The sequence below is a fragment of the Apteryx rowi genome, unplaced genomic scaffold, assembly GCF_003343035.1.
Source record: "Apteryx rowi isolate R43461 unplaced genomic scaffold, aptRow1 scaffold_27, whole genome shotgun sequence".
Classification (NCBI taxonomy): domain Eukaryota; kingdom Metazoa; phylum Chordata; class Aves; order Apterygiformes; family Apterygidae; genus Apteryx; species Apteryx rowi.
The window spans coordinates 3,614,100-3,641,618 of record NW_020449085.1 but is presented as its reverse complement, the minus strand read 5'-3'; the positions used below and the strand labels follow the sequence as shown (position 1 = coordinate 3,641,618).

The window sequence follows — 27,519 nt, the reverse complement described above, 5'->3', positions numbered from 1 at the left end:
GGGGCCGCCGCGGCGCGCGCCGGGCCCGCCGCCTGCCAGACGTGCCCCCAGGGGAAGCCGCAGAGGCTGGCGGCGGGGGGGGAAGACTACAATTCCCAGCATGCCCCGCGTCCACCGCCCCGCCGGGCCCTTTAAAACTCGCACCCCGCGCGTGCGCGCGCAGACAGTCTGTGTGCTTCCGCCCGCGGGGAGAAAGTAGTCCCGAGGCGGGCTCCGGCCGCCCGCCAGCACGCCGCGCCCGCTCGGCCCGCGAGCAGGAGGTCGCGGCTCGCGGCGGCGGCGCAGCGTCCCCTGCGGGGCTTCCCCGGGCGGGGGCGGGCGGGCGGCCCTCGTCGCGGCGGGGGCGGAGAGATCCGAGCGGGGTCGGGGAGCGGTGCGGCGGCCGAGCGTGTGTGAGGGAGGCGGCTGCGCGGGCTGAGGGCAGCGCGCTCCGCCGGGACCCCTCGGCCCTGCGGCAGGTCAGTAGGGAGGGCCGCGGCGCCGGGCCCTGCTCCTCTCCCCTCTCCCCGCCGGGCGGGGAAGGTGGCGCGGGGCGGCGCGGGCTGGGGGCGGCTCCGGGGCCGGTCTTCCCCGGCAGCCGGGCCCGGTCCGCTTCACTACCGCCCCCCCCCCCCCCGGGCCGAGGGGGCTGGGAGGGACTCGCCGGAGGTCGCGCTGGTGAGGGGAAGAGCTGCGAGGGGGTCTGGGCCCTTGGCCTCCCCCTCCTCCCTGATAGCCCTCCTGCCCTCTTCCCCGTCTCCCCCGGAGCAACAAGAGGTGATGATATTTGGCGGCCCCTTAACTTTATTTATTTGCTATTTCACCACATCCGAGTAACCTTCTGAATCTGAATTCCCTCTGAAGCAGGTGGTTTACTATAGTATGGTTTTCTGACCCTTCTTTCCATTAATAGATTTTCAGCCTGTTTCTGGGGAACCTAAATTTTTTGTCGAGGTTGGGGGGAAAAAAAAAAAGCCAGCCCCAGAATCTGAATACACTGGAGCCACGTGTCTTGCAATGCGCCATTCATTCAAACCTTCTGAAACACCAGCAGAGAGTGAACCTGGCCTGGTCCTGGCTCCCTGGAGCAGAGTGGAACTGGTGGGAAGTTTCACAGCATCGTGGTGTCGCACCTTAGGAGAGAGCTAGGAGTTGGCACAGAGCTGGCTGTTGGAGGTGTTCAAAGGAAAGACCCTCAAAATCGGCTTGTGAGATAGATTAGTGCAACTTAGTGTTGCTTAATGGCATCCAGGAAAATGAGGGAAGAAAGGGCAAATGCTCCTGTTTCCTCAATAGAAAAAAAAAAATCCTAGTGGCAGAGAAAGGGAGCTTTTACTTTCTAAAGCACTTAAGTTTCAAAACTTGTTAAGACTGCTCTCTTCTAACCAAACAGAAGCCAGGTATCATATCAGTGACAGTGCTGCTGGAAAGGAAACTTCTTCATTGGTTTACAATTAATACCTCTGTTAGCAGGTAAACTCATGGTAGATCTTTGAAAATCCCTTTCTCTTCTGTGGAAAGTGACTTGTGTAGGTGTACTAAGCTTGGCTCAAGCCATGTAAGAAGTCAATGACAGAACGGGGCATAAGAATTTGGAGGGAACTGTGCACTGGCAAGTTTAGCTATGTTATTTTGAAATGTTCTTTCTTAATTTCATAAAAATATAGATCTAACCAGCTGTTGAAAACAGCCTTTATTTTCATGATTTTTTTTTGAATCTAGGTCATATGTGTAGTGCCACACAAATTATCTGCTATTTGAAGATGGTAGTGAAATGCTGTTTTACCTTTTTCTAATACACCTACATTGTGCATTTCTTAGAAGGGCCTGGATACTTCCTATTTCTAGGATGACAGCAGTGGTTTAGATGCTGGCAAATGCTACATCTTTTTCCTAAAGAAAACTAAGGGAAGTTGATTGGATTTTTTCCCCCCTATGTCCACAGAAGATCTGGCAGACCAGGAAACAGAATTTGAAATTCCTAATCCTAAGTAGATCTAGGCTTACATATTGTGACTAAGGCATAGCATTCAGATTAGTCTTAAATTTCTTAATTTAGGTATTGTAAAATACCAGCAGTTTTCAAAATAGAAAAACTGAAGAGTAAGTAACCTCACTGTCCTGATTCTAAATGAAATATTTTGTTTCCTTTTGTTGCTCATAGTGGGGCCCATAGGCGGTAACTTGATAAGTGCCCCTCTTACTAATGGCTGAGAAAAGGTAGGGGAGAATGATATTTCTACAGGAATGTTTCTTTAGGACCTGAGAACAGGGTTCAACTCTTCTCTGTGTGGCTGGCTGTTAGGATGTGACTGTTTTATCACAAATTCTAGTACTTTGCAGGAAAGCAAGTGAGAGGAGAGAGATTCTTATTTTCTTCCATCTTCTGTTCTTGCAGGGCATTTTTCCCTGATAAGCCCAGGCTTTCTGTGTCAGTTCTCTGAGCAGCCATCAGACAAGACTTGCTGATTTCCCTGGTGCTACTAGACTTCTGAATGAAAGCAGTGACTGTGAGCCGTAGTTTTCTCTGTACCAATGCCATGAAGTTATTCTTGGTATCAGAGCATAGGAGTTAAGACAATTGCGTACTAATATGTTCAACCTAACTTTGGAAGCTTTCTTTTAAGTGCGTGTGTAAAGAAATGTTTTGAAATAAAGGCTCACTGTAGTATAAAAGCTTGCCTGATAAGCAAGATATACCTTCACAGCTGCAAAAGCAAGCTCACCTTTCCACAGTATGCGTTTCTGAGATTTTCTCAGGCTTGCTGCTGACTGGGCCAAAGGCTGCAGACAAGTCTAGAGCATGCTTAACTAAAACAAACTTACTTAGGTTTCTGAATTTCTGGTGCACTTCTCCCCCCTGCCCTGGACCCTCAGGACTGTGTCTGGAAAAGGGAATCATTCCCATTTACCATTACAGAAGCGGTCGCAGAACTGTGTTGTCTGTTGGAGTACTGCATGCTGTGGGATGCGCCATGAGAAACTGTGGTACTGCACAAGATGTTACAGTGCAGGTGAAGAAGCTGGACTTACAGTAATGGGAATAGTATAGTTGAGTAACTTCTGATGGTGGTCTGTGAGAGAGCAGGATAACTCAAGGGAACCTACCTGTACTTTTCTGAGGAGTGTAGGTGAATGAGGAGAGGATGTCTTTTTTATTTTTGGCCAGTTGTTCATGTACCCTGATGAAATGTTCTTTCTAGCTGTAATTTGATTGGCTTTAGGGCTTGTTCAAAAGTGGTTGCTTTCAGCGTTCTTTAAGCTCCCTTATTTTACTTTCATAACTTTTGCTAGAAGGTGAAGGGGAATTTCGTGTGTTCCTGGGAACTGTTAAAAGTTCAATTCCTTTTGAGAGATGAAGAGTGATGGTTAACTATACTTTGCCGCTAAGTGTTCACTAAGTATGAATTTACTAAGAACCGTTTCTTTTCAGGATTTTTTTTGTTAATCCAGCAAACTGGTTCATGAAAGCTGCCAAGTCTAGTTGGTATTCACTATATCCAGTGCAAGCAGTAACTAAAGTTTATATTAGCAATGTAGGTTACCTTCATAGGGAAGATCTGCAATGTTGGCCTTGTTGTATCAATATCTGCCTACAGAATTGACTTGTGCTATGAACAATGGTGTGGTTGCTCCAGTGAGGTCAGGAGTGCAGCAATGAGTCACAAGAAAGCTATTACTTTTTACTGTATGTTGTCTGGTACTGCTCCTGTATAGAATTATGGGTGCAAAACAACTGGAGCTGAGTTTATATATGCAACTTCAGCGAGATAGGTAAAATGGACTGGTCTTGTAATAATCTTTTCTGTAGTTGTGGTATTAATATCTGTCTGTTAGGGACAAACCCGAAACTGCCATTCTATTTCTGAAAGGCTATTAAATAACAATTTGATAACTACAGCTTTTGGTGAATTGCATGTAGAGCTGGATTTGAATAACTGTTTTTAGCTGGGAGGAATTTTCATTCTGTGATACAAGGGGAAAAAAAACGATTACTGTGGGAATATTTCTAAGTTCTAAATGTATTAGGAAATCTTCCTTGTTCCTTGACCTTATTCTCCCAAAATGCTGAGTGAATTTGAAGAATGCTTGTCTTTCAGAAATGATGACATTAAGAACTTCACTGACTAGATTTTTTTAACAGTGAAAATGTTAAATGGAAGCTTTTACTAGGTTGTCTTCAAAGAGGCTTTTTTAAGATGTTGACCCTAGAAACAAATGATTCTGCCTTCCTTCCCAGGAGACTAGGGCAATGGCTGATTTTGGCTAACTGATTTCAGGTTTTTTGGGCTGTACATCTTATGTGGCAGACAATAACAAAACAAATCTTTATACTTGCTTCACTGTTTTTGGAGTTCTTGTGACTCAGATTACTCTTTACTTGAAGAAATAGTAAGAACGATGTAAGACCTTTGAATATGCCTTTTGGGCATTGTGGTTGGGATAAGTAATGAGAGGGACAACTGACACCCTTAGCTTATAGCTCGAAGTTATTGTAGTATGAAAATAAGAAGAATTGCCCTAGTTGAAAGACTGAGTGACTTAGCGTTACTGATGACAGCAATACACCTGAAGTATGTAGTCAAGAGAATGAGTATGGTGAAGGTGTCAGTTATTAATTGAATTTAAGAGACTTAAGATGGATGGACTTTAATTTCTGAATACTTTTTCCATACTTTTTCTTCCTCTAACTAGTGCAGAACACAGGATTTCTTGTCAATTTACTGCATTACTGGGGAAAGTCTGCCTTTGTTCTATTAGTGTGTTCAGATATGAAAAGATAACTTCGTATCTTTAATTGTACTGTGATATCTGAGGGATTGTGACCAAAAGAAACTCTCAACAAAATTTTCTTTAATTGCCACTTCAAAATATTTGTCTTCTATAAAAATGGCTTGGACTTTAGGTGGCAGTATAGCTGAATCTGTGCTTCCTGCTTGAGGATGTAATTCCAAAGGGGCTTGAGCCTATGAATCTTAGCTACTGGTGCCTTCTGATGCTAGCAGTCATCACACTACTTGAAGCAATGGTAGCTTAAATGAAATATCTCATTAATCCCCAATTTCATAGGATTATTAGATCAGATGAGCAAATTTTCAGGTTCTCCAATAGTCCAGAACTATATAGGCATTTTAGGATGCTCTTATTTCTCCTGCAAGGTGTATTTTTTAATGAGAGTTCTTACTTATTAGTTTTTACTTCTTGGATCTGAATGGTTTAAATAAATTGTCTCAATAAAGGAAGACTATAAAACAAGACTTGGAGGTCTGTGATCAAAACCAAGTACCAAAGTAGTGATAAATTGGAAGAAATCTGGAAAACTTGATCAGAGGCTATATAGCTTTAGATGATATAATGTGCTCATTGTTTCCCCCAGAGTTTCAACTTTGCCAATGCAAAATCAAATAATAGCTACAGACAAAAAGATGTTCTTCTTGTGTGTCTGGCTAGCAATGTAATTGTCTAGAAACATGACATAGGTTCTTTCCAGGCCTGACATCTATCCTGTTATCATCATGGACAACTAAAATCATCTTTTGGAGCAGATTTGTGGCTTAGGATGCATTTTCTGCAGTTAGCTTTAGCTGGTGCTGCACATGACTCATGCTGTGGATGAAATGAAATCAAGATAACCAATATTTGACTAAATCCTCACCATTTCAACATGTGGGAAGGGTGACAACTTCAGCTACTCTTCTGCTCTGTTTAATTAAGATAACAAAGCATATTTGCTGCAATTTTTCTAAGAAAAGAAGAGCCAGTGTAATAACTATCCTGTATTAGAACAAATGAATTGGAATTTGTGGAATTCAAGTACTCTGCTTCCAGAGTCATGGGAAAGAATCTCAGCTTTCATTAGGAGTATAAATGTTTAGCTTTAGATTGGAAAGAAAAAAAATGAAAATGTCAAGTCAGCTTATAAGATAATCCCCAAATTTTTTTGATAATCATATTTCCTCCCACTCCTGACTATTTTTGGGCCCTCAGTGATTGGAATTATTTCAAGTATTCATCATTTCTGACACCAGTAGAACTTCAGTGAGAGAGAAGAGCTGAAACTCAGGCTGTAATTTTATAGAAATTTAAGTCACTAACTCTTGGCTATGCCACTTGCATCCCTTTTTCTTGTGCCAGCTGCAATGCTTGTTGGACCCTTTACTGAGCTGTTTCAGCCTCTAAATTGGCATAAACCAGCTTGATAATTCAACTGAAAGCTATTCTTTCTTTAGCGTGCTGAAACACACAAATTGTTGTCCGGTGAACAAAGGTGCTGGACTGAAAAGGATGTGATTGGAGTTGCTGGTAGTTAAATAGGCTCAGGCTGCCATTGAACTATAGCCTTAGGCAGTGGAAAACTATTGTCTTTACCTTCTAGAACTTGGCTTATCTTTGTGCATGACCTTTCTGAATGCTTTTCTTGAAGTGATCTGAAAACTCTCCACACCTGACTAGTGGCAGAATGAATCCAGCAAGCTATCTTTGGTGACGGAGGGTGGCTCACGTAACTGAATATGGCAGTTTACCATTGCTGGAAGTGGAAGGGTCCTTATGCATTCTTTCATTTTTTGCAAGCACTAGTGTTTTTGACCCCTCCCTGAATCCTTCCAACTATATAGCTGAGCTAGCGGAAGACAGGCAGCTTGCTTCCTTCCCTGCCTTTCCCAAAGCGAAGGGGTTTGGGAGGTAAAGCAGTTCTGTAAAAAGTCCAGTAAGCTCTGGAGGTGGCATAACCAGGTGAGAGAGGAGAACGGAGTCAGGCCTTCCCTGCTCTGTGGTCACAGGCTACTACTCTGGCTCAGTAGTTTCATAACTCATCCTTAAATCTAAGTTTTATCAGAATACGCAAGGCTTGAGAAAGAGGTCTGAAAATTCTGTGTCCTTCTGATGTTAATTTATGCCACCAGTGTTTTGCCAGCTTCATGTTCTGCTTCACCAGTTGAAAGCAGCGTGTAAATTGTTGTGTGACATTATTAGGATTCTGCAAACTGTTTACTAATGCTATAAACACTTTATTATCAAAACAGAAAGGGTCATCATTTTCATGCTCTGAGCATGGGAAAAGGAAGGCAGGAAAAAGGCTTCTGGTTGATACTAGTTTGTGATCCCTGGCTTTTTAAGTATTAACATGAAGTTACAAATAGAGATTCATGCTGCTTTCTGAAATTTGATGTCTTTGAACAAAATGGCATCAGTTTGAAACTTGCTGGGTTACTTGGAATGGGATGGCAGCAGGTCACTCCTGCATGGATGGGGGTCCTGTGAGCTGAAGTGATCCCTGTTGGATGCTGCAGCAAGGGAGGTTTTACTTCCTCTCTATTCATCTGCCTGTTGCTTTGCACCAAGGTGCCTGGTGGCCTCCTTCCATGAGCTGATGCATTTCCTAACTGTCAGAAGAATAAAAATGGTTATTGTTCTGTTGTGTCAGTGGTTGGAATTGGGTTGTGGAAAGGATCCAAAAATGCCAGTGCTGATGTAAGGGAGGATGGAGATCTCTTCATGGATGTGAAACAAAGTGGAAGTAGAGGCTTGGGGGACAGATAATGAGACCACTCCTTTTTCAGTGGTTGTAGGCTACTACACTGGCTTAGCCTTTTGCTTTAAGGACTGGACTTAAGCAAACAGGACAGAGTTCATGGCCACATGTTAAAGTAGTATATCTCAGAACAGGAGAGCTTATGCTTATAGGTTGGGGAAGTCTATCTGGGAAGCAGTGACCTGAAGAAGTTATGAGGATGGTAGTGGGTAGTCCAGCTGAATGTATGCGTTTAGTGCAGCTGTGAGCAAATGTTCTAGGAGGTAGAAGCCTTAACTGTAAAAACATGACTCTAGCAGGCAAGTAGTAATGCATCTGCTCTTCTGCAGCTGACACTGCTACAGCTACTTTTGGAATTCAGAAAGGATTGTTGGCGCACTGGAAAAAGGTCAAAGAAGAATTACAAAACCAATTAAAGGCATGTTTTCAGTCCTAAAATGATTCCAGGAGCTACATCTGTTTAACTTTTCAAAAAGATAAGTTGATCAAATCATGCCTTAATCAGAAATTATTGATAAAGTTTCTTGGGTATCTAGCTTACAAAAGTGTAACAAAAATCTGACTGCTACCAGCAAAATTGTACAAATTCAGATCAATTGTAATGTGCAGATTTTAACAGTGTGCATAACTACCCTGTGGGACAGCTGACTGCAGTGATTCCTGGAAGTCTTCAAAACAGTACTGGGTAACCCTTATGTATATTTGAATTCCTGTTTGTGTTCTGTATTTTCTTTCAGGGAAGATATATGGGCACAGGAAGATACGTCCACTGGGTCAGTCTAGGTGATCACAGTGATCCCTTTTGGCCTGTGTATATGCCAGTTCTCTAGTTTTACAGAGTGGAACTAAACAAAAAAAATTTTTTTTTTTAATTCTAGCCCAGGAAATTTTCTTGGAAGTACAAAAATCTTGCAAGTATGTGTATTAGTCTAACCAAAGTGGTCTTTGTCTTAACCTAAGATTCGATTTGATTGTTAATCTGTTTAAGTTTGAATACAGGAACTGTAGAATTAATAACTGCATGTTTAATTTAATCTGTGAGAATTCACATGGATTGTTTTGAATGAGTAGTGATATGAAGATCATGCTAATATGAAAAGAACTTATTGTTGTTATTTGAGAAACCTCTTCTAATATTGTTTTCTTAACCTTACAGGAACTTAAAATACTTTGCAAGTTTGCAGAGATCTGAACTCAGTTATGGATGTTTTGCTTGCATTTTGTCGTAGAAAAATTCTTTAAATACTTTTTTAGGTAAAAGAATAACTTGATTTCTTATTGCTAATCATAAAAAGATTTGCATTCTGTCCCAATGCCTTTTTAACAAAGTGTTTCCCAGGAGAATTATAAAAAAGATGCTTATCAGAAGGGTTTGCAAAGCATGCAGAAAATAACAGATTACAAGAAACTTTCTTGTGTGTTTCCAAAGCTTAGATTTGTGCGTTGCTGTTATTTGGGAGAGTATTGTTAAATATTGATATGCAGATAAGCATGCACAAAGGGTTTAAAATTTCATAATGAGGAAAGAGTGTGAAGACAGAGGAGATCACAAATGCCTAGAAAATGCCAGAAACTTTCAATAAAATATAATGTTGGCCTTTAGCTCAGCTGTCTTATAGACTTTTGGGAATTAAATATGCAAAAAACAATTTTCTCTATTCATGCAGAACTATTTATTCTCAAGTCTGAGGTCAGTAACATTTGTCAGAAGTGTCTATAATTGACTTTTTTTGGAGGCATTTAAATAATGCTTTTGAAAATGTGGGAACTTACTGGTCTATAGGTATATTGCATGCCTCCCCCGCAACTTGCGTGAATGTGGATCAGTGACTGAATGGCCAGTAGGAGGCTGTGGGTGATGATGAGGAAGGATTGTGATAATGCAGCCTTGCAGTAATATGTTAAGTTATGGTTATCATGAAAAAGGGTACACTAGTCTATCATATGCAAATATATTTCACTCGAGTTGTCAGTTTACTGTAGGAAATGTATGTGTCATACTTGCATTACAAATCTCAGAAATAGAGGTATGAGGTTTTTCATAGAAGTTTTGAACTTGCTCATTAGCATCTTACTCCTTCAAACATGTTTGTGTAACAAATTGTAATTAAAAAAAAAAGGCAATTGAAGGTTCTTCCAGATCAGACAGACAAGTTACCTGGCATCCTTCAGCAAATATGATTTGTTGTGCATTTCTATTGCTAAATAAGTTGATGCTTAAAGGATAATTGAAATGCAAAGCAGTCACCCCAATGCAAAGTAGACAGTACAGTGGCAAAAATTGACAAGCAAATAAAATGGCAATTGATATTAGAAGGAAAAGAGAAGGAATGATGCATCAGTGAAATAACATGGTTTCTTTTTGAATGCTGAATGCATAGGAGAAGTAGCAAGTGTATTGTGTTAAATATTGCAAGGGTGACAAACCATGATTTGTAAAAGTGGTTTTGATGAGAAATTCAAAGAGTGTGTGGGAGGCTTATTGAAGCACATAAGGAGATGGTGGTATATAGGAGGAAGGTGATGGAGGTAAAAAATTGTATGGCGGAGAGGAGGCAGAGAGGCTGTTGAGATCTAATTTTTAAAGCTGCTATGAGACATTAGGGCATCAGGTACCAGTTCTCATTGTAAAAATGAATTTCTGTTTTTCTAATTGATGTCTCTGCAGCCACTAACTACGACTAATGCATCTGTAGCCTGCGTTTTAGAATTAGGTGACCTCTTTGAGGTTACAGTATGGTCAAGCAGCTGGTGTGAACTAAGAATTGGGAGAACTGAGTTTTCCCTAGGCTTGTTCTTCCAGTGAGATCTTTGGCAATGTTTTAGCTAGTATCAGTCTCTAATTTTGTCTGACTTTTCTTTTATATAGACAGAGGTATCTGGCAGTGCACACTGGGTGCAGTGCAGGACAGAAGCAGGCAGACTCCAGCAAGCCCTGCAGGGGCCATGTGCCTAGGGGCTGCTGCACGCAATGTGTATGGGGAAGCTGAGGGGAACTGGGCTATTGAGCCTGGAGAAGAGGCGAAGGGGGATTCCTATTGCTGTCTTCAGGCTCCTCATGGGAGGCTTTAGCCAGACAAAGCCAGACCCTTCTCAGAGATGCACAGTGAGAGGACAAAAAGCAATTAACACAAGTTGCAGCGAGGGAGAAATTTGTATTGGATACAAGGGGAATGTTTTTTTCACCGTGAGGATGGAACAGGGGCCTGATAGGTAGTGGAACCTCTCTCCATGGGGATGTTAAAAACTTGACTGGATGAGGCCATGAGCAACATGATGTGACTTCAAAGCTGGGCTGCCTTTGAGTGAGTATTTGGCCCAGGTGACCTCTAGAGGTCCCTTCCAATCTAAACTTGTGTGTGACTCAATGAATGTGAATAATGATGCAAGAAATAATGGTTTAATTTATGGAAATGGGATTAATTCAATATAGTAGAAAGACTGGCTAAAATTGAACTTCTTTCTTTGTTCCTTCTTCCCTCCACCCCCACCCCCCCAAACTGGGTAGGGACAGCCAACATAAGGAATAAAGTGATTAGACAGTCTTGACTTGCTCATTAATGCTTTCCTAGGTTGAGCTTAGCCAGCAAAGCTAGTTGGAATTTTTTTTTTAGTGGTTAGGAGGTATTTATGTATAAAATCAATGGTATGAATATTAGGTGACTTTAGGAAACCTGTGATTGAGAAAGGCATTTTAAATAGGAATAGATACAAGGTGATGGTGATTGAGAGATGGCTACTTGTGTATGGGAAAATTCCAGTGTGAAATGAATGAATACTTCTTATTGACTGTTAGCCGAAAATGAAACATACTTCTACCGTCAAAAATGTACAATTTTTATGAGCTGAAATTTTGAAAAAATCTCTTTCTTTTCCTAATTAGCTTGGTTACTCAGTATATTTTCAAATAATAGGCTTCCTCTCCTATTTGTCTTTTGCATTCTAAACTCCAAGACCTAGAAGTGTTATGCTGTGAATGGGAGATATTAAGTAGGGTCTGGTGCAGTATTCTTCTGTGGTCTCTCAGGACTCTTCAGCCACACACTACAACATGCTCCTGAAGGTTTGCTCATTGGTGCATTTATCTGGAAGTTTAGACTTTATCTGGACTTGCCTATTCTGAGAACTATTACTTTATTAATTGCTGGAGAATCATTCTATGTGTACCACTTAACAGCAGCCAGGTAAAGGTTCCCTAAAAGATGTTTTTTGGAGAGGATATTTTATCATGAAAAAACAAAGTTCAGTTTAGGTATGGACTGAACATGCAGGATTCTTTTTGAGACCTTACCCTGGAGCACTGGAATACTGTGGTCATGTTTTGTCTACAGTTATACATAGATGACCCTTTTTAGAGGTCAGGAAACAGTTCCAGGGTGGGGATTAGCTGTTTTGGGGGGCTGTTAAAAACCAGGAAAGCCATGCTTCCATCACTATGACATAATGTTGTATCTCAGGAAGTCTGTAAGCTCAAATATAATTGTTAAAGTTTTCATAAAAGCTGAATGCTTTCTGCTTTTAAAATGTAGTGTTTAAAATGCAATGTCATGCTTTTTTGCTTTTGTTCTGGGAGATGTTGAGAAGGAGCAAAATACAGCTGCAAATTCTTTTTGAGAGTAGTTCTTTAAAAGGAAAGGGAGTGCTAATGGCTGTAATTGACAGTTGTCTAACTAAAGAACCTCTGGCCTAAAGTGTAGGATTAAATGTCATTATCAATCCTCAGGTAATCCATGTACTTATTTCCAACAGGCTGTAAAAGGTAACCAAGGAAAGTAAGTTGTCTAAATTTGCAGTACTGTACCTGCACTTCTGCTGGGAAATGTTTGGGGTCCACAAATCCGAAAAGACAGAATATTAACAAAGCTTGCTGTGTTCTGCTGGTTTGCCTAATCTCTTTTTGTGATCAAGGCAGTGAACTTCTGATTATTATATTATATTGAGGTGATATGTATGTTGTAGTCCTTCTGAAAATCAAATCTTTTTCCGTGTTCCCACTCCTTAGTGTGAATAAACCAGTTACTGACCTTTTGTCAAGGATCGTGCAGACTTTAGTTGTCATTTAATGTTGCAATAAAAATTGTATAATGTGTATTCTAGTCAGTTTGTCACAACTACTTCTAGATGTCTGAAACTGAGAAATGACTAATAGTTTGATATATACAAGGTGAAGTGGTATACTAACCAGTTTTTGAGATATCCACAATAAAAGGGTTAAGATTAATAGCACTTTAAAGCATCAGACTGTTTCTGAAGTTTGGCTGTATTCTTAGCTCTCTTATAGATTTCCTATATGATGTCCTTTAATCCATCTATGCCTCTTTATCCATATATAGGAATGTTGGGATACTATTTATGCTTCAGCCCAGAGGAACCATATTTACTTAACAAATATATATAGAAATGAAATCATCAAAAGGAAATATAAAAACAGTGTAAATCTTTACCGTTTGCTAAATACGGTAAATACTCAAACCTGAATGCCAAATATCTTTCAGAACACTTAAAACTAAACATGAATTAGGAATCTTTTCAAACATAAGTACTTGAAACATTGGCTGTGTTCCATGTGAGAACTCCATCCTCCTGTCCGTTCAGTCTTCAGCCTACTTGAAGAGACTTATATCCTCTGTTAGGACTAAATTTACTGTGTACATAGATCAACTCTTCTTTGCAGAGCTCATGCCTGTTTCCTGTTTGCAGCCCCTCCTTTCCTATGCCAGATGAGCAGCTGGGGAAAAGGGAAGTTGGTTGGGGGTGCTGTCGTAAGAGCAGATCTAGGTCTCACCCACCTTTTTCCCAGGTTCTCCTTGTTTGCTCTTTGGCTTCAAGCTCTAGGCGGTGATGCTCTGCTCTTCGTCACTGTTTTCCCCTGGATTCTCTGGCTTCTTGCCTATGATATGATGGGATATGTGCAAAGAAGAGATGGCAGTGTCGGTAAGAAAGTGGGTGGAAGAAGTTAGCAACTATCCTCAGAGCAATTTGTCTAGGTTACTGGAAATGGCTTGGGTATCAGATGAAACACTGAAGATGTTTACAAGCTGTTTTGAGCACTCTTGGCCTAGAATATTTAGGCATACTGTTGGCATAGCTTCTTTCTTTTCAGTGCTTTTTCAGCAGCAAAATTAGGGATTTTAGTTTTGTATGCCACAGTTGTTCCAGAAATGTGCTCTCTGCCTGTCTTTTCCCATACCTCGCAAGCATCTCTGGATGTCTGATGTACTGCTTAAAACTGGAGAGCAGTCAGCTCGTTCCAACTATCTATACCATTCTTCATTTTTTTCTGTTTTCCATTCATGAAACTATATGACATTCCTGAGGATGAAGATGAGGCTGGGTAAAGCTTTATGCTATCGTGTCTACATCCCACTGTTGATATAAGCTCATACCTTTGTGGAAGTATGTGTGTTTTTGTATGATTTTATAACTTCTGTATGCATTCCCCTTTTGTGGATGAAATAGGAATCCTGATACGTGCCCATTTAAAAACGCATTTAAGAACCAATTTCTTTAAAACTTTTATTGAAATTTTGACTGTAGTCTTTTCCTATATCACTTTATCTTTACACATTTTAGTGGTGGGCTAAGGAAAATTTGGAATCTTGTTAGCACTGGTCAAAACATCTGTCTGCTGTTCCAGAAGAGAGCGCTTGGCAGAATGGTACTCTGTGACTGTCATTTGGTTTTGTTCCTTTTCTTTTCATGAATCTAGGTGAGGTTCCATCATGTGGTGCCTACTGATTTCTTGATCTTTGCTTGAACCTCATGCCTGTTCTACCAAGCTTGTTTTTATTACTTTTCTTATTATTTTTTTCCTTCATAGTCTGTTTGAGTTCTATACAATTTGTGTCATATGATGCAATTGATATGTATGCAAAACCATCCCAAATTAAAGACAGTGTTTCAGAAGAGCCTTGGCTGAGAGATTTTGTTACACTTAATGCAATATTCATCCATACTGTCGTCATTCCCTGATCGAAGTTTGTCCATCACTGGAGAGCTTTAAGAACAGATTAGAGACTAAGCTCCCCAAGCTGTTATTCCGGTTCTTCACTACTTTTGTTATTAGAAAGATTTTGCTAGCCTTAGGTCTGTTGATCCTTTAAAGAAATAGCAGATCAGCTTGAGAGCATTTATATAACTGTTATTTTGCACAGTTAACACTATCTAAAATTGTGATTTCTTCTGAGGTATCTAAGATATCTTGTAAGATATATAAATTCTTATAAGATGTATAAGTTCTAAAGATATATTTAGTTTGCAAAGATATTTCAGATTTTTGTCTGCTGAAATTCATTCTTTCTGTGTTGGAATAGTGCAAGGCAACAGCAAGCATGAGAAAAATGAGAGGAAAAGCATATGGAAATTGATATGTCATATTTTTCTAAAGATTAGTAGTTTCTAAAAACAGGCAGAATAAGTTGCATGTTTTGTGTAAGAGTCATTTACTCTTCCCACACTTCATTTCCTCTAACCTTTGCCCCTATACCCATATCAGCACATTAAAACATCCAGTTCCATACTGTCTTTGTTGCTCTTGAGGTCAGAGTAGATGCTTTCACATTGGGTCATGTAGCCTGTGGTGAGTCATTCTTTGAAGTATATATTCAATCTCTTCAGTATATTCTCACATCCAAAGTATTCAACTCCCTATTCTGTAAAATGATCGGTAATGACTTGTTTTGGTGGGTATGTGCATGAGAAATTCCAATCTGTCTTCCTCTGTAGCAGTAGCTACAGTTTCTAGTCAAGGAATTTAAGTGAGCTATGAGGATATGCTAGCTTTCCTGACAACTTTTGTGATGAGTGGGGCCTTGAGAGATAGCAGAAATGATGAAATTATTTTTAAAACAACTTACCAGTCTCAGCAGTAGTTGTACTCACTATTAAATTACTTTATTTTCAAATATGTAATTTAGCACTTCACTCATTGGTCAGAATCTGGATTCCCTGACATTCAGAGTTATTCTTTCTAGTTCACAGTAAATGTATAGTATTTTAAATCATCACAGCAGTCTGCAACCATTAACAAATACTGTTTCTTGCTTCACTTACATGATGCTGGTAGATGTTAGAGCTGGGCAAATGCCATGAAAAGCTTCAGATTCTGTTCATTTACAGTTTTAATAAACTGCTTAGCTCATGACACTCTTATGTTTGCATTACACAAACACAGAAATGATTCAGTCTGACATAAATATTCAGAGGAACTGAACTTTAATTTTGAATAAAAGTAACTGTTTACTCACTGAATGAGGAAGCTAACAGTACCTGGTAACTTCTTTGATCATTTATAATCACTGGTTTCAGAGAAATGTCTGTGCTCAAGGCATAATTTGTGTGTCTGTTATATGGTTGTTGGTTGTTTTGTTTTGTTTTTTTTATGGGGGTAGCTCTTTTGCCTTAACATAAATAGCTATAGGAAAACTTGGCTGTCCTGTGAAACAGGTTCTCAGATTCTGTTAGAGAAACTTCCAAATGATAAAGCAAGTGAAGTGGTAGACCAGATTGCTTACAGTAACTGGATACTCAGAAGAGGCTTTTTAAGGACAAACTACACAAACCTGTGTCATTCCTGGTAGAGATATACTGAACTTCCCTTAAGTAGAGTCATGAAGTAAAAGAATTCTCAGGATCTATTCCAATACTTATTTTTTGTGATCTGAATATTTTAGATGTTCTTGATCTATGACGTGATGATTAAATTAATTTTGCAGAGATGTATATGTTAGTGTTACTTAAATGACAACTGGTGCTAATTAAGAAAGTTAATTCAGAAAAATATGAACTATCCCAATCTTCAGACATTTAATGCCTGCTATTGAGGACTGGATGACAAAGCCTTCCCTCCTGGTACCTGCATAGGAGTTAATGATTTAGCTATCTAGAGGTGGATAACAGGACTAATTGTATGGTCATCTCAATTTGGGGTTTTATTTTCTCTCAAGTAATCTGAAAAAGGTTGAGTTTGACTGGTGCAAAATTTATTTCATGTATTCGAAGGGAAGAGCTCAGGGGGGAAATTGTTTTGCTTTTGTTTTCAGAGAGTTGCATATACACCTTTGCTCTCTGAACAGGGGCATAAACTCTAGAAAACAGGATTTTGTACATAAGAGATCTCATGTATGACCCACATAATGCATTCTTATAAATACGGGTTAAATATAGAACCAAACACTTAAGTGGTGTTTTTTTTGTTTTTTTAAAATACATTTCTGCAGCTGTTTGGCAGCTCTTACTGAGGTTTGAGTATTAATAGCTTTGTCAGTGTTTGCCACAAAGATCCAAATAAACTAAGCATAAAACTAAGCTTTACATSTTTCCCTTAAGTTGCTTGGAAATGTAATGTAACTTGGGAATTTTTTTCTGAGAGTTTTTATTTTGGTCTCCAGTGTGTGTTTTTTTTTTTCTGGCAAGAAGTAAAAATAAAAGCAGTTGGCTGTTCTCTTATATATACTTTTTGGTCTGACAAAAAAAAMCCCTTCATCTCGTTAGGTTTGGCTCGCAATTTTCCTGAAGATGCAAAGACTTTTGTCTAATGAGTTGTCTGTAGGAAAAAGTTGGATCTGATTTTGCAGTCAAGGATGTTGGATAATATACTTCTGCTCCAGTTTGATGGAGGACAACGCTGCTGTCGAGAGAGAATCTGAACTTCCTCTAACAACTCCAAAAGCATTATGGTGTTAATTTGGAGTGTATTTCAGTTTTCTTTGATATTCTGACTAGACTTAATGCAGACAGACAGAGGAAGTAGTGTTCCTATGGTTTTTCTCTCAATAAATCATCTGATTTTAAGTTATGGAAGGCATGAAGTGTTTCAATTCTAATGCTTAGGCAAGGAGTACTGTGGTTCTTCTGTGAAGTAGCAGAAAATCTTTATCTGCTGTCCTCTAAATGGTAAGTTTTGGAGCTATTAGTTCTGGCGAAGAAGTATGAGAGGCATCAGGACCAGGAAGTATGGGAGGAAAATCTTCCACTCCGCAGTAATGTTTCTAAAACTAGCATTGGCAATGAGGTAATCGGAACTCATGCAGTGTTTTATTTACAGGCTGTGTTTCAGATGTTGACTTCATATTTAAATATACTTAACTTTATTATAAATATATATTTATAACTTTGCCTTTTAATTAGATGACTAAATATTAATTCTTGCTTTTACTTAGGATCTGATATGTTTTTAATTCATTGAAAAGATAACTTTACTGAGGACAATTTTCACCATTCCTTTCCAGTGTTTAGGACCATCTTAAGACTCTGGCCTTGTAATGAGTTGGAAGTCGGTCTGCATTTGACAGTGGCTTATTGCATGTTCAGCAAGACCAGACTTGCGGCACTGTAGAGTCCAGTTTTACTTCACATATGCTATGAAGTCACTTTGCACAAGCAAAGCAAGTTTTGCTTTTCAGAAGTGGTGAACGTGCTTTGGAGTAGGTACAATAATTGCTCTGGTTTGGGTCTGGTACAGACTTTTTCATGGTTTGGGCTGTGCCATGAGATAGCTCTGCATAGTTTTAGAGAAGAATGGCTACTTATAGCTGGTGCTGTTGTACAAGTACTGGCCATGAACATGTTTCTCTCTAAATCTAGTCTCATTCTCTGAAAAATAAAGATGCAAGTGTGCTCTGTTCAGATGATCTGATGAATAAAATCATGTTTGATGGCACTCAGGCATATTTTAAATGGCATCTTTGCTGTATGAGTAATATGGCTTGATTCCTTGAAGGAAAAGTTGATTGTTACAAATTTTACCCTTCACTTATGCATGCATAGGTGCTTTTTTTCTTTTTTCTTTTTTTTTTTAAAGTTAGTCTTAGTCTTTACACTTGACATCAGCCATGTGTTTAGGTGTGCGGCCCAACAGCGTTATAACAATGCAGCCACAGTAATGGTGTTACAGAAAAGTCAGTTGTTCTGTTTAGCCCCGTCATGATTTGTTCTCAGCTGTGCTGTGACAACTACCTTCTCTTTTAACTTTTTCTTTCTACTGTACACGTGTGATTAGAAATTAGGTTATATGATAGTTCTGAGTCTACCCAAAATATGACTCAGCCAGCCACTTCATTTTTGGGGATAAAACAGTTATATGATCTTTTCTTACTAGAATAACATTCTCTACAATTGCATGCTATGGACCACAACAGTTAAACTTCCTTTCTTAATTTCTTCTCACATTATCTAAATTATACTTTTGGTTTTTGAAGGTAATTGGTTCCCTACTGCTTGAGTCTTCTGCCTGTTGATGTATATCCTAGAACTTATATTTTTATGGGATTTTTAGTTCTTTTCTCTTTTTCTCATTAATACTGTCAAACCGTGTTTGTACAGCTCTGTAGTAGTGAGTACTCACTGTAAGTGAATTGTCTGGCTAGAAAATTTAAAATGAAAGTGTCAGAAGACTGTTGTAGAGTTTCTGGGCCATGAAGTCTTTGTTTCCTCTGAGAGATGAGGGAAGGAAGGAACAAAAAGAGAAGAATTAAGCCAGATCTTTGAAGGCTTAGGATAACATGGAGCCTTCCCTTGKCTCGTAAAGAGGTTTAACTAATGTTGGTATAAGCGTCTAATGGATCTTTGGAAATCTTGTTGATGTTTCAACACTGAGAACATGGTTGGAGACTTGTTACTGAGACTTTTCTTGGTCCCATCTTGGATTTTTGCTTACCTTTGGTCACACACAATGCTGCCTTGTTCTCTGGAGCGTAAACTTGTAATCTTCCTCCTTGATCACTGTCTTTGTTTGCTTTGGCTTTGTTCGTTTGTCTTGTTATTTTTCCCCCTCTTTACATCTGGCTTGGTAATGCACCTCAAACCAGATATCCAAGAAGTTTTCCAGCTTCTATAAATCAAGTTGTCACTGCTGTTCCACAGCTGACCAGTATGATACTGGGTGTATGAAATACAAGAAAAAAACCCAAACCTCAACTTTATTTGGAGTTTACACTTGGAGGAAAACCAGTACAAGAAAGAGCCTGGGGTGTTTGGAACTAAGGTAAAGTCAGAAAAATGTATCACTGATGATATTGGCTCATCTGCAGTAGAATGGGTGCTGTATGTCTGCTGCTGGCAGTCCAAGAACAGTGTTGCAATATTGAATTTAAAATTGGGAACAGAATCTCTACAGTAATTGCATGGTGGTAAGATTGAGCACTGCAGTTTTGGTTCGGCTGCACTCTGTTCTGCCTTATGTAAGCTCTAAAGAAATATAACTGAGTACGGATATATACCAAAATACGTCACAGTTCTGCAAGCACTGCAACGATGTAGTCAAAATCAGTCTTTCTGTGTTCAAACTTATCTGGCTTTTTCCTTAAGCCAGCACAACTAGTAGTATGGCAGTGCAGTGAACTTAGAACTGCTCTAGTTTGAATTAGTTGCTTTTGGAGATGGTGCCTATTTACGTTGCGTTGAAGTGCTTGTGAGATTGATTTTAATCTCCAAACCTTTATAGTTTATTTCTGCATTTGGGTAGATGCATACTATTTTCATTTTTTCAACTGTACTTGTAAGCCATTAAAAAAGTAGTCAAATGTGTCTCATTTTGAGCTCCTTAGCCAGCTTTCACATTGACAAAGCTATGCAAATATTAGTTTCAGAACAGATCTAGTTAGGGCTTGCCAACTGCCTTTTTCAAGGCCTGCAAATTCTGCTGGAGCTCAAGTTTGAGGAGCAGTAATTCCCTTCTTCCCCACTACCACTGTTTTCTTTAGGTTTTTGTTTTGCTACATTTCTGAAATGAACGTACAACTCTGCAGTGGGGTTGAAACTAGGTGCCAGTGGCTTTGGAGCAAAGGGATGGGATGTTGTTAAGTTAAGGAAGTGCAACTGAAAGACTTGTGTAGATTCCCATCAGTTCTCACTCAGCTTTTTGGTAACAGTCTTGTTTTCTTGTTTGCTGAGATAGATTAGAAGCCGTTGTAAAACTACTGATGTTAGACTTCTTTAGGACCTGGCTCAGTATCAGCTGAAAGAGTTAGTATCTAAAGCATATGGGTTAAATAAAACAAACATTAAAGAAGAATGAAGTGTGTGTTCTCCCAGCTTCCTGTGTTTGTGTTCTGTTTATATGTTGTTAAGGTTGATGTCCGGCTGCCTCCCCAAAGTTTGAAAGCAAGCTTATACTCTGCTGCAGCTGACTTGGTCCAGATGTGAACAGACAAATGGGGAACCTGGTGAGAAGGTCACAGTAGGCATGAGGGACAGAAACACTGTAATGGTATGTTCAGATGCAGAGAGCATGTGTGGGAGTGCTGAGTGCCACCAGATTGAAATGGTGAGGTTATGAAGAGGCCCTTGACCCCTGAGAAGGCTGCTAGAGAAGCCTGGGTAACAAAGAAAGCTTTTTTATTTTTTCAAAGACATGCACAAAGCTTTGCAAATACATTTCAAAATATATATGAAAGGTTTTGGCCTAATTGCCTAGACTTTTTTTTTTTTTTTTAAGAGATTAAAAGAGGTTGTATAACAAAGCAAAACTTCATTACTCTTAAATTGTTTCATACAGTGATCAAGTATGCTATATATTTAGTAGTTGTGCTTAAACAGCTTTCTGGGTATCAGAAGAGCTCATTCCTCCAATCATCTGAATTTTCAGATTTTTCTTGTATTTAAAGCCCCAACCTTGATTTAGCTAGATTTTCTACATGTGAAAAAGTGTTCAGTTTGTTCTCCTTTCATTAATAATTAAAATACTAATTATTCCACGAGTGGTTCTCAACACTTTCCCCGAAAGCATTGCACTGTTTGGGAGCTTTCAGTCAACTTCCTCTCTTTTTTTGTAGGAGATGTTAGCACTTGGAAAAAAGCATGATGTAAGGTTCCAGTTCATAGATCTGTAGATGTTGCTTGGAAGGGACATCTGGAGGTCATCTTAGTCCAGCATCCCATTCAGAGCAGGTCTATTGCCAACACTAGTCTAGGTCAGCTACAGCTTTGTCTGAGTACTTGAAATCTCCAAGGATAAAGATTCCACCACCTCTCTGGTAACTGTTCAACTGCTGCGCTACTCTACTAGTGACGTTTGTTTTCCTAATGTCCAATCTGAACCTCTAAAAACACAACTATAGCCATTGCCACTACTGAGAATTTGGTTCTGTCATCTTTGGTACTTCCCTGCAAGTAGCTGTAGGCACCTCTTAGACTGGCCCTTAGCCTCCTGTGCCAGACTACTCATGCCCAGTTTCCTCAACATCTCCTGTCAGGTCGCATGCTCTAAGCCTCTCTCTGTCGTCGCAGCCCTTTGCTGAACACTCTCCAGTTTTTGCCACATCTCTCTTGAACTGGGGTCCCAAAACTAGACTCAGTTCATGATTTATAATACTAGAGTAGGAATTCAGTTTCCTTCCTTCCTAGCTGAGTCTTTCTTTTACCTGAATAAAGGATGTTTCTCTACTAGAGGTCAAAGTTTGTGCCACCTAGAAACAGTCTACTTAGTTTTAATTATTTTCTAGRTAAGGGATCGGAATGATGGGATTCTTAAGAACAATCTAAAGATCTGAACAGTTGGAAAAGCAGAAGAGAGAAGGGTGGATGTCATCTGAAAAATGAAAGAGAGAAGGTAACTACTCTCCTTTCTTGCATTTTTCTTCTTCATGTATGAGAAGGATATCTTGTTTGGAACTTAAATTTACTCTCTGTATCTGGTGCCTGTTACACCTAGACCTCCAACTGATGTGCTGGTGTGAGCATTAACTGAACGTTTGCTTAGCTGAACRAATTGGAGACTTACTGGAGTGATTCTTTTATCATCTAGTGAGGCCTCTAGCATCTGTAATATCTTGTGAAGGTGCAGAGATGATGTGTTACTCAAGGGAGTAAATATTCCTGTGCTATCAAAGTGAGTCATGAAATGAATAGAGCAGAGCTCGCAATCTCAGAACAGGATGTCAGATTTGGAAAAGCATGAAGGAAGTAGTAGTATTAGCAGTTAAAATGCTCTTATTTTCCTTGAGTCTGGTACTCAAGTCAGTACATCCTGCTCTTCTAGTGTGCTCTGTTTATTTTTTAAAAAAGGGGGGGGGAGCAGTATTTGTTGTGATAGGAATCTGCAAGAGATGTAAGAAAGTGTCATTACTTTTGCTCATAGAAAAATTTTCTCTATGAAATTATGAGGGGGAAAAAACCTTGTAATTTTAGACATGTGGTGGAGGATTTTGAGACTCAGATCACCTTAGTTTGATCTCGGTGCTGAATGGAAAGCATACTGATCCAGGAGAAAACAGCACAAGATTATAACTTACGTTAGCCTCTCCAAGTTTAAAGTCCAACTATACTAGCTGAAAGTTGGTAACAATACTCAAGTGGAATATCTGATAGTTCTTCAAAGATGACTTCTAAACTAAAGGAACAGAAAGTTAACTGGTATTTCCCTGTGAGACAGGCTGAAACTGCAACCAGTAATTGTGAGTTTTTGTTTATGCTTTTTTGTTTTGGGGTTTGTTTTTCTCCAATACAATGATATATTTTATTAAGAAAGGGGGTGAATTAATTTCATTATTCATGGTTTTCTTATCTCATGCATCAAATTTCCATGGAAGGCAACAAGGATACAAAAGAAATGGATTCTAACTTGGGAGTAGTTTGTTAAATGAGAAGTTACATTGTGCCTCAAATAATTGATTGCTCACTTCTGTATTTTTTTATGGAAGTCTGTAAATTGAAAATAATCCAGCTACCATTGCTGTGTAGTCTTATTTAGGAATAACACACAACTATGTGTACAGCTATATCATGAAAATATGGACAAGGAATTGGCAAATGCAACCTTGAAATGAAGCTTCAGGGGAGACTTAGAGTTGCAGGTTTCTCTTGGGCCAATGCAGGAACTGATGTGTGGTGAAGATGAACGTTTCTAGGCTGAATGGCAGGGTAGATTGGAAGAGTGGGATCTGTGTAGTGATGTGCTGATTATATGATGAATGTAAACTTGTCTACAGGGAGGAACTAGGATGCTACAGTGTGATTTCCAGCTACAGCTGCTCTGGCCCTGGGCTCAGAGGTAAACTCTGGATGGAGCATCATTTATGACCTTTTTCTTCTCTGACCTTAAGCACAGCTGCTTGGAGGGTCTGTCCTGAGGTCAACCAGCTATGACTGGCACATCGGTTTATGGAGTAAAAAAGGAAACTGGTTCTGTGCTGTCACTGCAGATGTATTGAGGTATCAGTGCAGTGGCAGAGGAGCAAGGAGAGCAAGGGAGACAAATCCTCACAGTGTTGCACACATTATATGCAAATGAAGGTGGGTTTGTGGATCTGAGTTGCAAAAAGCTTTGAAGTTGAAAAGCTGAAAAATTAGTTAGCTTGGCTGCTGGGTTAAATAGGGGCTAATGGGTTGTGATATGTCTATGAGCTGACAGTAAATTAGACTTACATAATGTTTAAAAAGATGTGCTGCTTATGGGAAACAATGAAATAATTTACCTTTTCCCCCTTTTTTACTAGAGGAATGGAGAACTTGGTGGCTGGTTCCACCCTTCCTCCGCTTTTTGCGGATGAAGATGGATCTAAGGAAGGTAGTGAAATTACTGTAACTGGGTAAGCAAATACTTTTTTTTTTTTTTTTGCTTTGCTGATAGACACCATCTCTGGATTTGCCAGGGAAACTGTTTCAGTGGGAAGAAAGGTATGCTAAGTAAACTCTCCAGAAGAAGGAAAAACTTATGCAACACTCCCTTGGCCTTGACAGAACAACATAGGATCTTGCGTGAAGGGGAACACGGCTTCTGAGCTGATTAAAAGCTATTGAACTTTTCTTTTACATCCCTGTTAACTTTAAAAGTTTGCTTCCATAGGATTTTAGTCTTTTAGAGAGATTTAGACAGCGTAATGGGGGCAGAGAAGGAGGGTGTATCACTTGACTATAGTGGTCCCTGCTGAATAGATCATTTCTATTAATGATATACTGTTCATCAGTGATCTCCAAAAATCACTGAGAAACTAATGCTTTTCATTTTTCAGGTTGACTCTGTTTTTACAGAGTGTAAAACAGTGGCCTCTTAAAGTCACAAAGGCTAAAGAACCTAGTCTTTTAGGAGTATGTGGGCTTCTTGCTGCGTGTTGGTACTTGGAATTTTTCTCTTTCATAAACCTCCAGGCTATAAAATTCAGACTTTGCGGACAGGTAAAGCCCTATAGAAATAAATGTGGAGATGCTCCCTTCAAACTGGTCTAAATTTGGCTCTGCATATCTGGGACTTCAGACTTGCTGGTGCCAAATGAGGTAGATGTTCAAATTTGGATTATGTTTAAGAGGGATTAATGTGCTGAATGAGCTTTCATCCTTTTTCACTGCAAATGGCTACATCCCATTGAAATTTTTCCCTATCTGTATAGTTTAGAAAGCTTCCCTGCTAAAGGGTAACTATTACCCAGCAGATAGGAAAGCTGAACTGCTCTTCAGATCTTAATAATGATTCTGAGAAAATCTAACTGCATTGTTGCATATTCCTTTTGATGCATCAAATTTAATTGATTTTTAATAGCAGGGTGCCTGTTGTATTCCCTTCCTCCCTCTCTAATTGCTGGTAGTGTGAACTGAATCTGATATCTGAAAGTCAGGTGTGGAACTCTCCTGCCTTTGTATCTTTACTGGTAATTATGCCCCAACTGGTGATTGTAGCGAGTAATAAAGATACTGTTTTGCCTATTTAAAGACAAACTTTTCTGTAGGCGTTCAGCTAACAATTCTGTGATTATACCTCACTTTTCCATAGCTATAYGCTACATTGTTAACAGGAACAATTATTTTGAATATTTAAGATGTTTGTCTTGTATGTAAGCAGCTCTGTGTATGAATAAACAGACAAAGTAGATTTGAAGCATATGTTGTTCTTATAGTAATTTTCATGAATGTAACTGCCTAAGGCCAGGCAACCTTCAGCCTGCTTTAAGAAGGGATTAGAATCTGTAATGAGAGTCCCAAACTCTGTTAGGAATTTGCCCACTGAGCACAGTGGTTAGAATGACTAGGCGATTGTTGTCCCAAAATATGTGCTCATCTGTATGTGCCTCCAGATATGTGCCTGTATATATCTGCACATCTGGCTTTCTGCCTCCAGGTCGCTGGGCCCTTTTATAGAGTATGGTGGATTGATACAGATCTTGCAACAAAATTAATAGTGGCCATTCAGGAGCCTGCAGGCACCTAGTCATGTTTGTGCTTTAAATACCCACGTGTATCAACAGGAGTTCATATCGAATGAAGTTCCATTCAAAATCATACACAACCACAATCTTTCAAGAGTATTTATGGAGAAATATATTAAATGCATCCAAAAGGTATATATTGGTTGAAGATGAGACCTTTCCCTTAAAATTCTTTCAGGTGTTTTTGAAGAAGTGTAGATTCACGCTTTTGATTTCTGATCCAGTTGTTTATTTGCTTGACAGTTGTTTGTGTAATCAAAGGCTTCACTAAAAATTAGACAAGATATTTTAAAACTCAAATAGTGTTTGGAAGTCCCTGACAGCTATGGCAAGCACTTACAGCAGTTGCTTGGATGGAACAATCAGTTCTTCAAAAGTGACTTTTTTGAAATGCTTTCTTTCTTGCTAGTGTTAGAACTGAATATATTTGCAATATTTTTGCATCTTTTAGAAGACTGAAGGAAGTGATTTAGCAGTATGATTAAATCTTTCTCACTATTATGTGCTTTTTCAGATTAGCTYGTTCTGAGAGTTCATTCAGTGGTGGAACTTCACAGTCTGTGAATAACCCAGATTTGGTGGAGGATTTGTCACAAGCTCAGCAACTGCAAAATGAGTCCTCTAATACCGCTGAAAACACAGAGCAGAAGCCTGAGGAGGAGGTGAGGTGAAATAATATTGTTAAAACAGTGACTTCTCATTGGAGTTAAAGCATAAAGTTTTGTCATTATCGTTCCTTTTACTTAGATTTTTTTTACAGGATCACAAATTTTCATCCATTTGCCATTTTCATCTTTTGATTCTCTCTGGTTATTTCTCATGTGTTGCACAGCCATACACAGATAGCCAAGGAGAGCTAGCAGTTGGACTGTACAGAGAAAAACATGTGTCTCCCTGGCTTAGCCAGCAGAGTCCCCAGACTTGTACTGCCTCTGGTTTTTCTGAAGATTGAATGTTCCATTGCCACAATTTATTTCATGTCTTCTGAGGCAGGGAAGTGAGACCATTACGCTTCTTGGGAATTACTGATGTCTTTGGAAGCATTATGCTTGCTTCTTTAGACTCGCCTGTGTACTGTTGCACACGGTATTTGGTGACTAAATCGTGAAGGAACTGAAATTTGACATGAAAGTAGTTTGGATTCTGATGGATGAATTTGATATTCCCCTTGATGTTTGTCTTCAGTTTTGATTTTTTTTTTCTTTTTTTGTAGTAAAATTCCAGAAAGGTAACCAAAAATAACATGATGGAGGGAGCATGTTGATTATGGGAGAAGTTAGAAGTACTGAAATAGCTGTATGTATATAGCAAAGGAAAACAGTGTTTTCCAGAGATTATATTAGTATTATGAAACCAGGAGGATGAGTGTTAGTTATGTCACTCCCTTGCACTTGCTGTATGCCCCAGGCAAGTCTTGCAATGTTCCCTCCTGAAGAGTTTCTTCATCTCTTCATTGGAGATGATGCTCAACTTCTTTAAAGTTCTTTGAATTTTTGTTTGAAGTTTTATTTGAAATTCCGACATATTTCATGGTAGAAATAAGAATTGTGGGGGGAAAGAAAGTATATAAAATGACTGTCCTGTCACACACATTTTGGGCACATAGTGCTCAAAGGCAAAAGATTTGGAAGGAAAAATAAACTAGTTAGTAGCAACTGCTAGCTAATATATAAAGTTTCTCAAAACATGATGTTGAGGCAAATGACCCAAACTCAAAAGAAAATGGGGATTAGAATAAAAATAATACTTGCAGTTGCCTTAGTGAGGATAATAATTTCATGAACTATCACTCCTCATGGTTCATAGCATAAACTAATATTAGACTCTGGTCAGACCTAATCTGTGACATATTATCATTCAGTAGTCCAG

At 39.3% G+C, this 27,519-nt stretch overlaps 1 protein-coding gene across 8 annotated transcripts in view; it reads left to right on the top strand.

Annotated features, from left to right (window-relative positions):
* Window positions 1-365: 365 nt before the first annotated feature.
* The window catches only part of HMG20A (high mobility group 20A), a 44,073-nt gene continuing 16,919 nt past the window's right edge, over window positions 366-27,519 (top strand). For 3 of the 8 annotated variants that reach the window (XR_003253910.1, XM_026068300.1, XM_026068303.1), the window contains exons 1-5: window positions 366-458; window positions 21,955-22,061; window positions 23,440-23,501; window positions 23,947-24,039; window positions 26,165-26,312. Coding sequence is in view for 7 of the 8 variants with exons in the window: in XM_026068300.1 (XP_025924085.1) it covers window positions 23,452-23,501; window positions 23,947-24,039; window positions 26,165-26,312 (291 nt within the window). In the remaining variant the exon portion in view is untranslated. Of the gene's footprint in view, window positions 459-19,375; window positions 19,497-20,581; window positions 20,721-21,954; window positions 22,062-23,439; window positions 23,502-23,553; window positions 23,744-23,946; window positions 24,040-26,164; window positions 26,313-27,519 lie in introns of those variants that run through there. The other 5 variants (XM_026068301.1, XM_026068305.1, XM_026068302.1 and 2 more) reach the window with 5 other exon arrangements.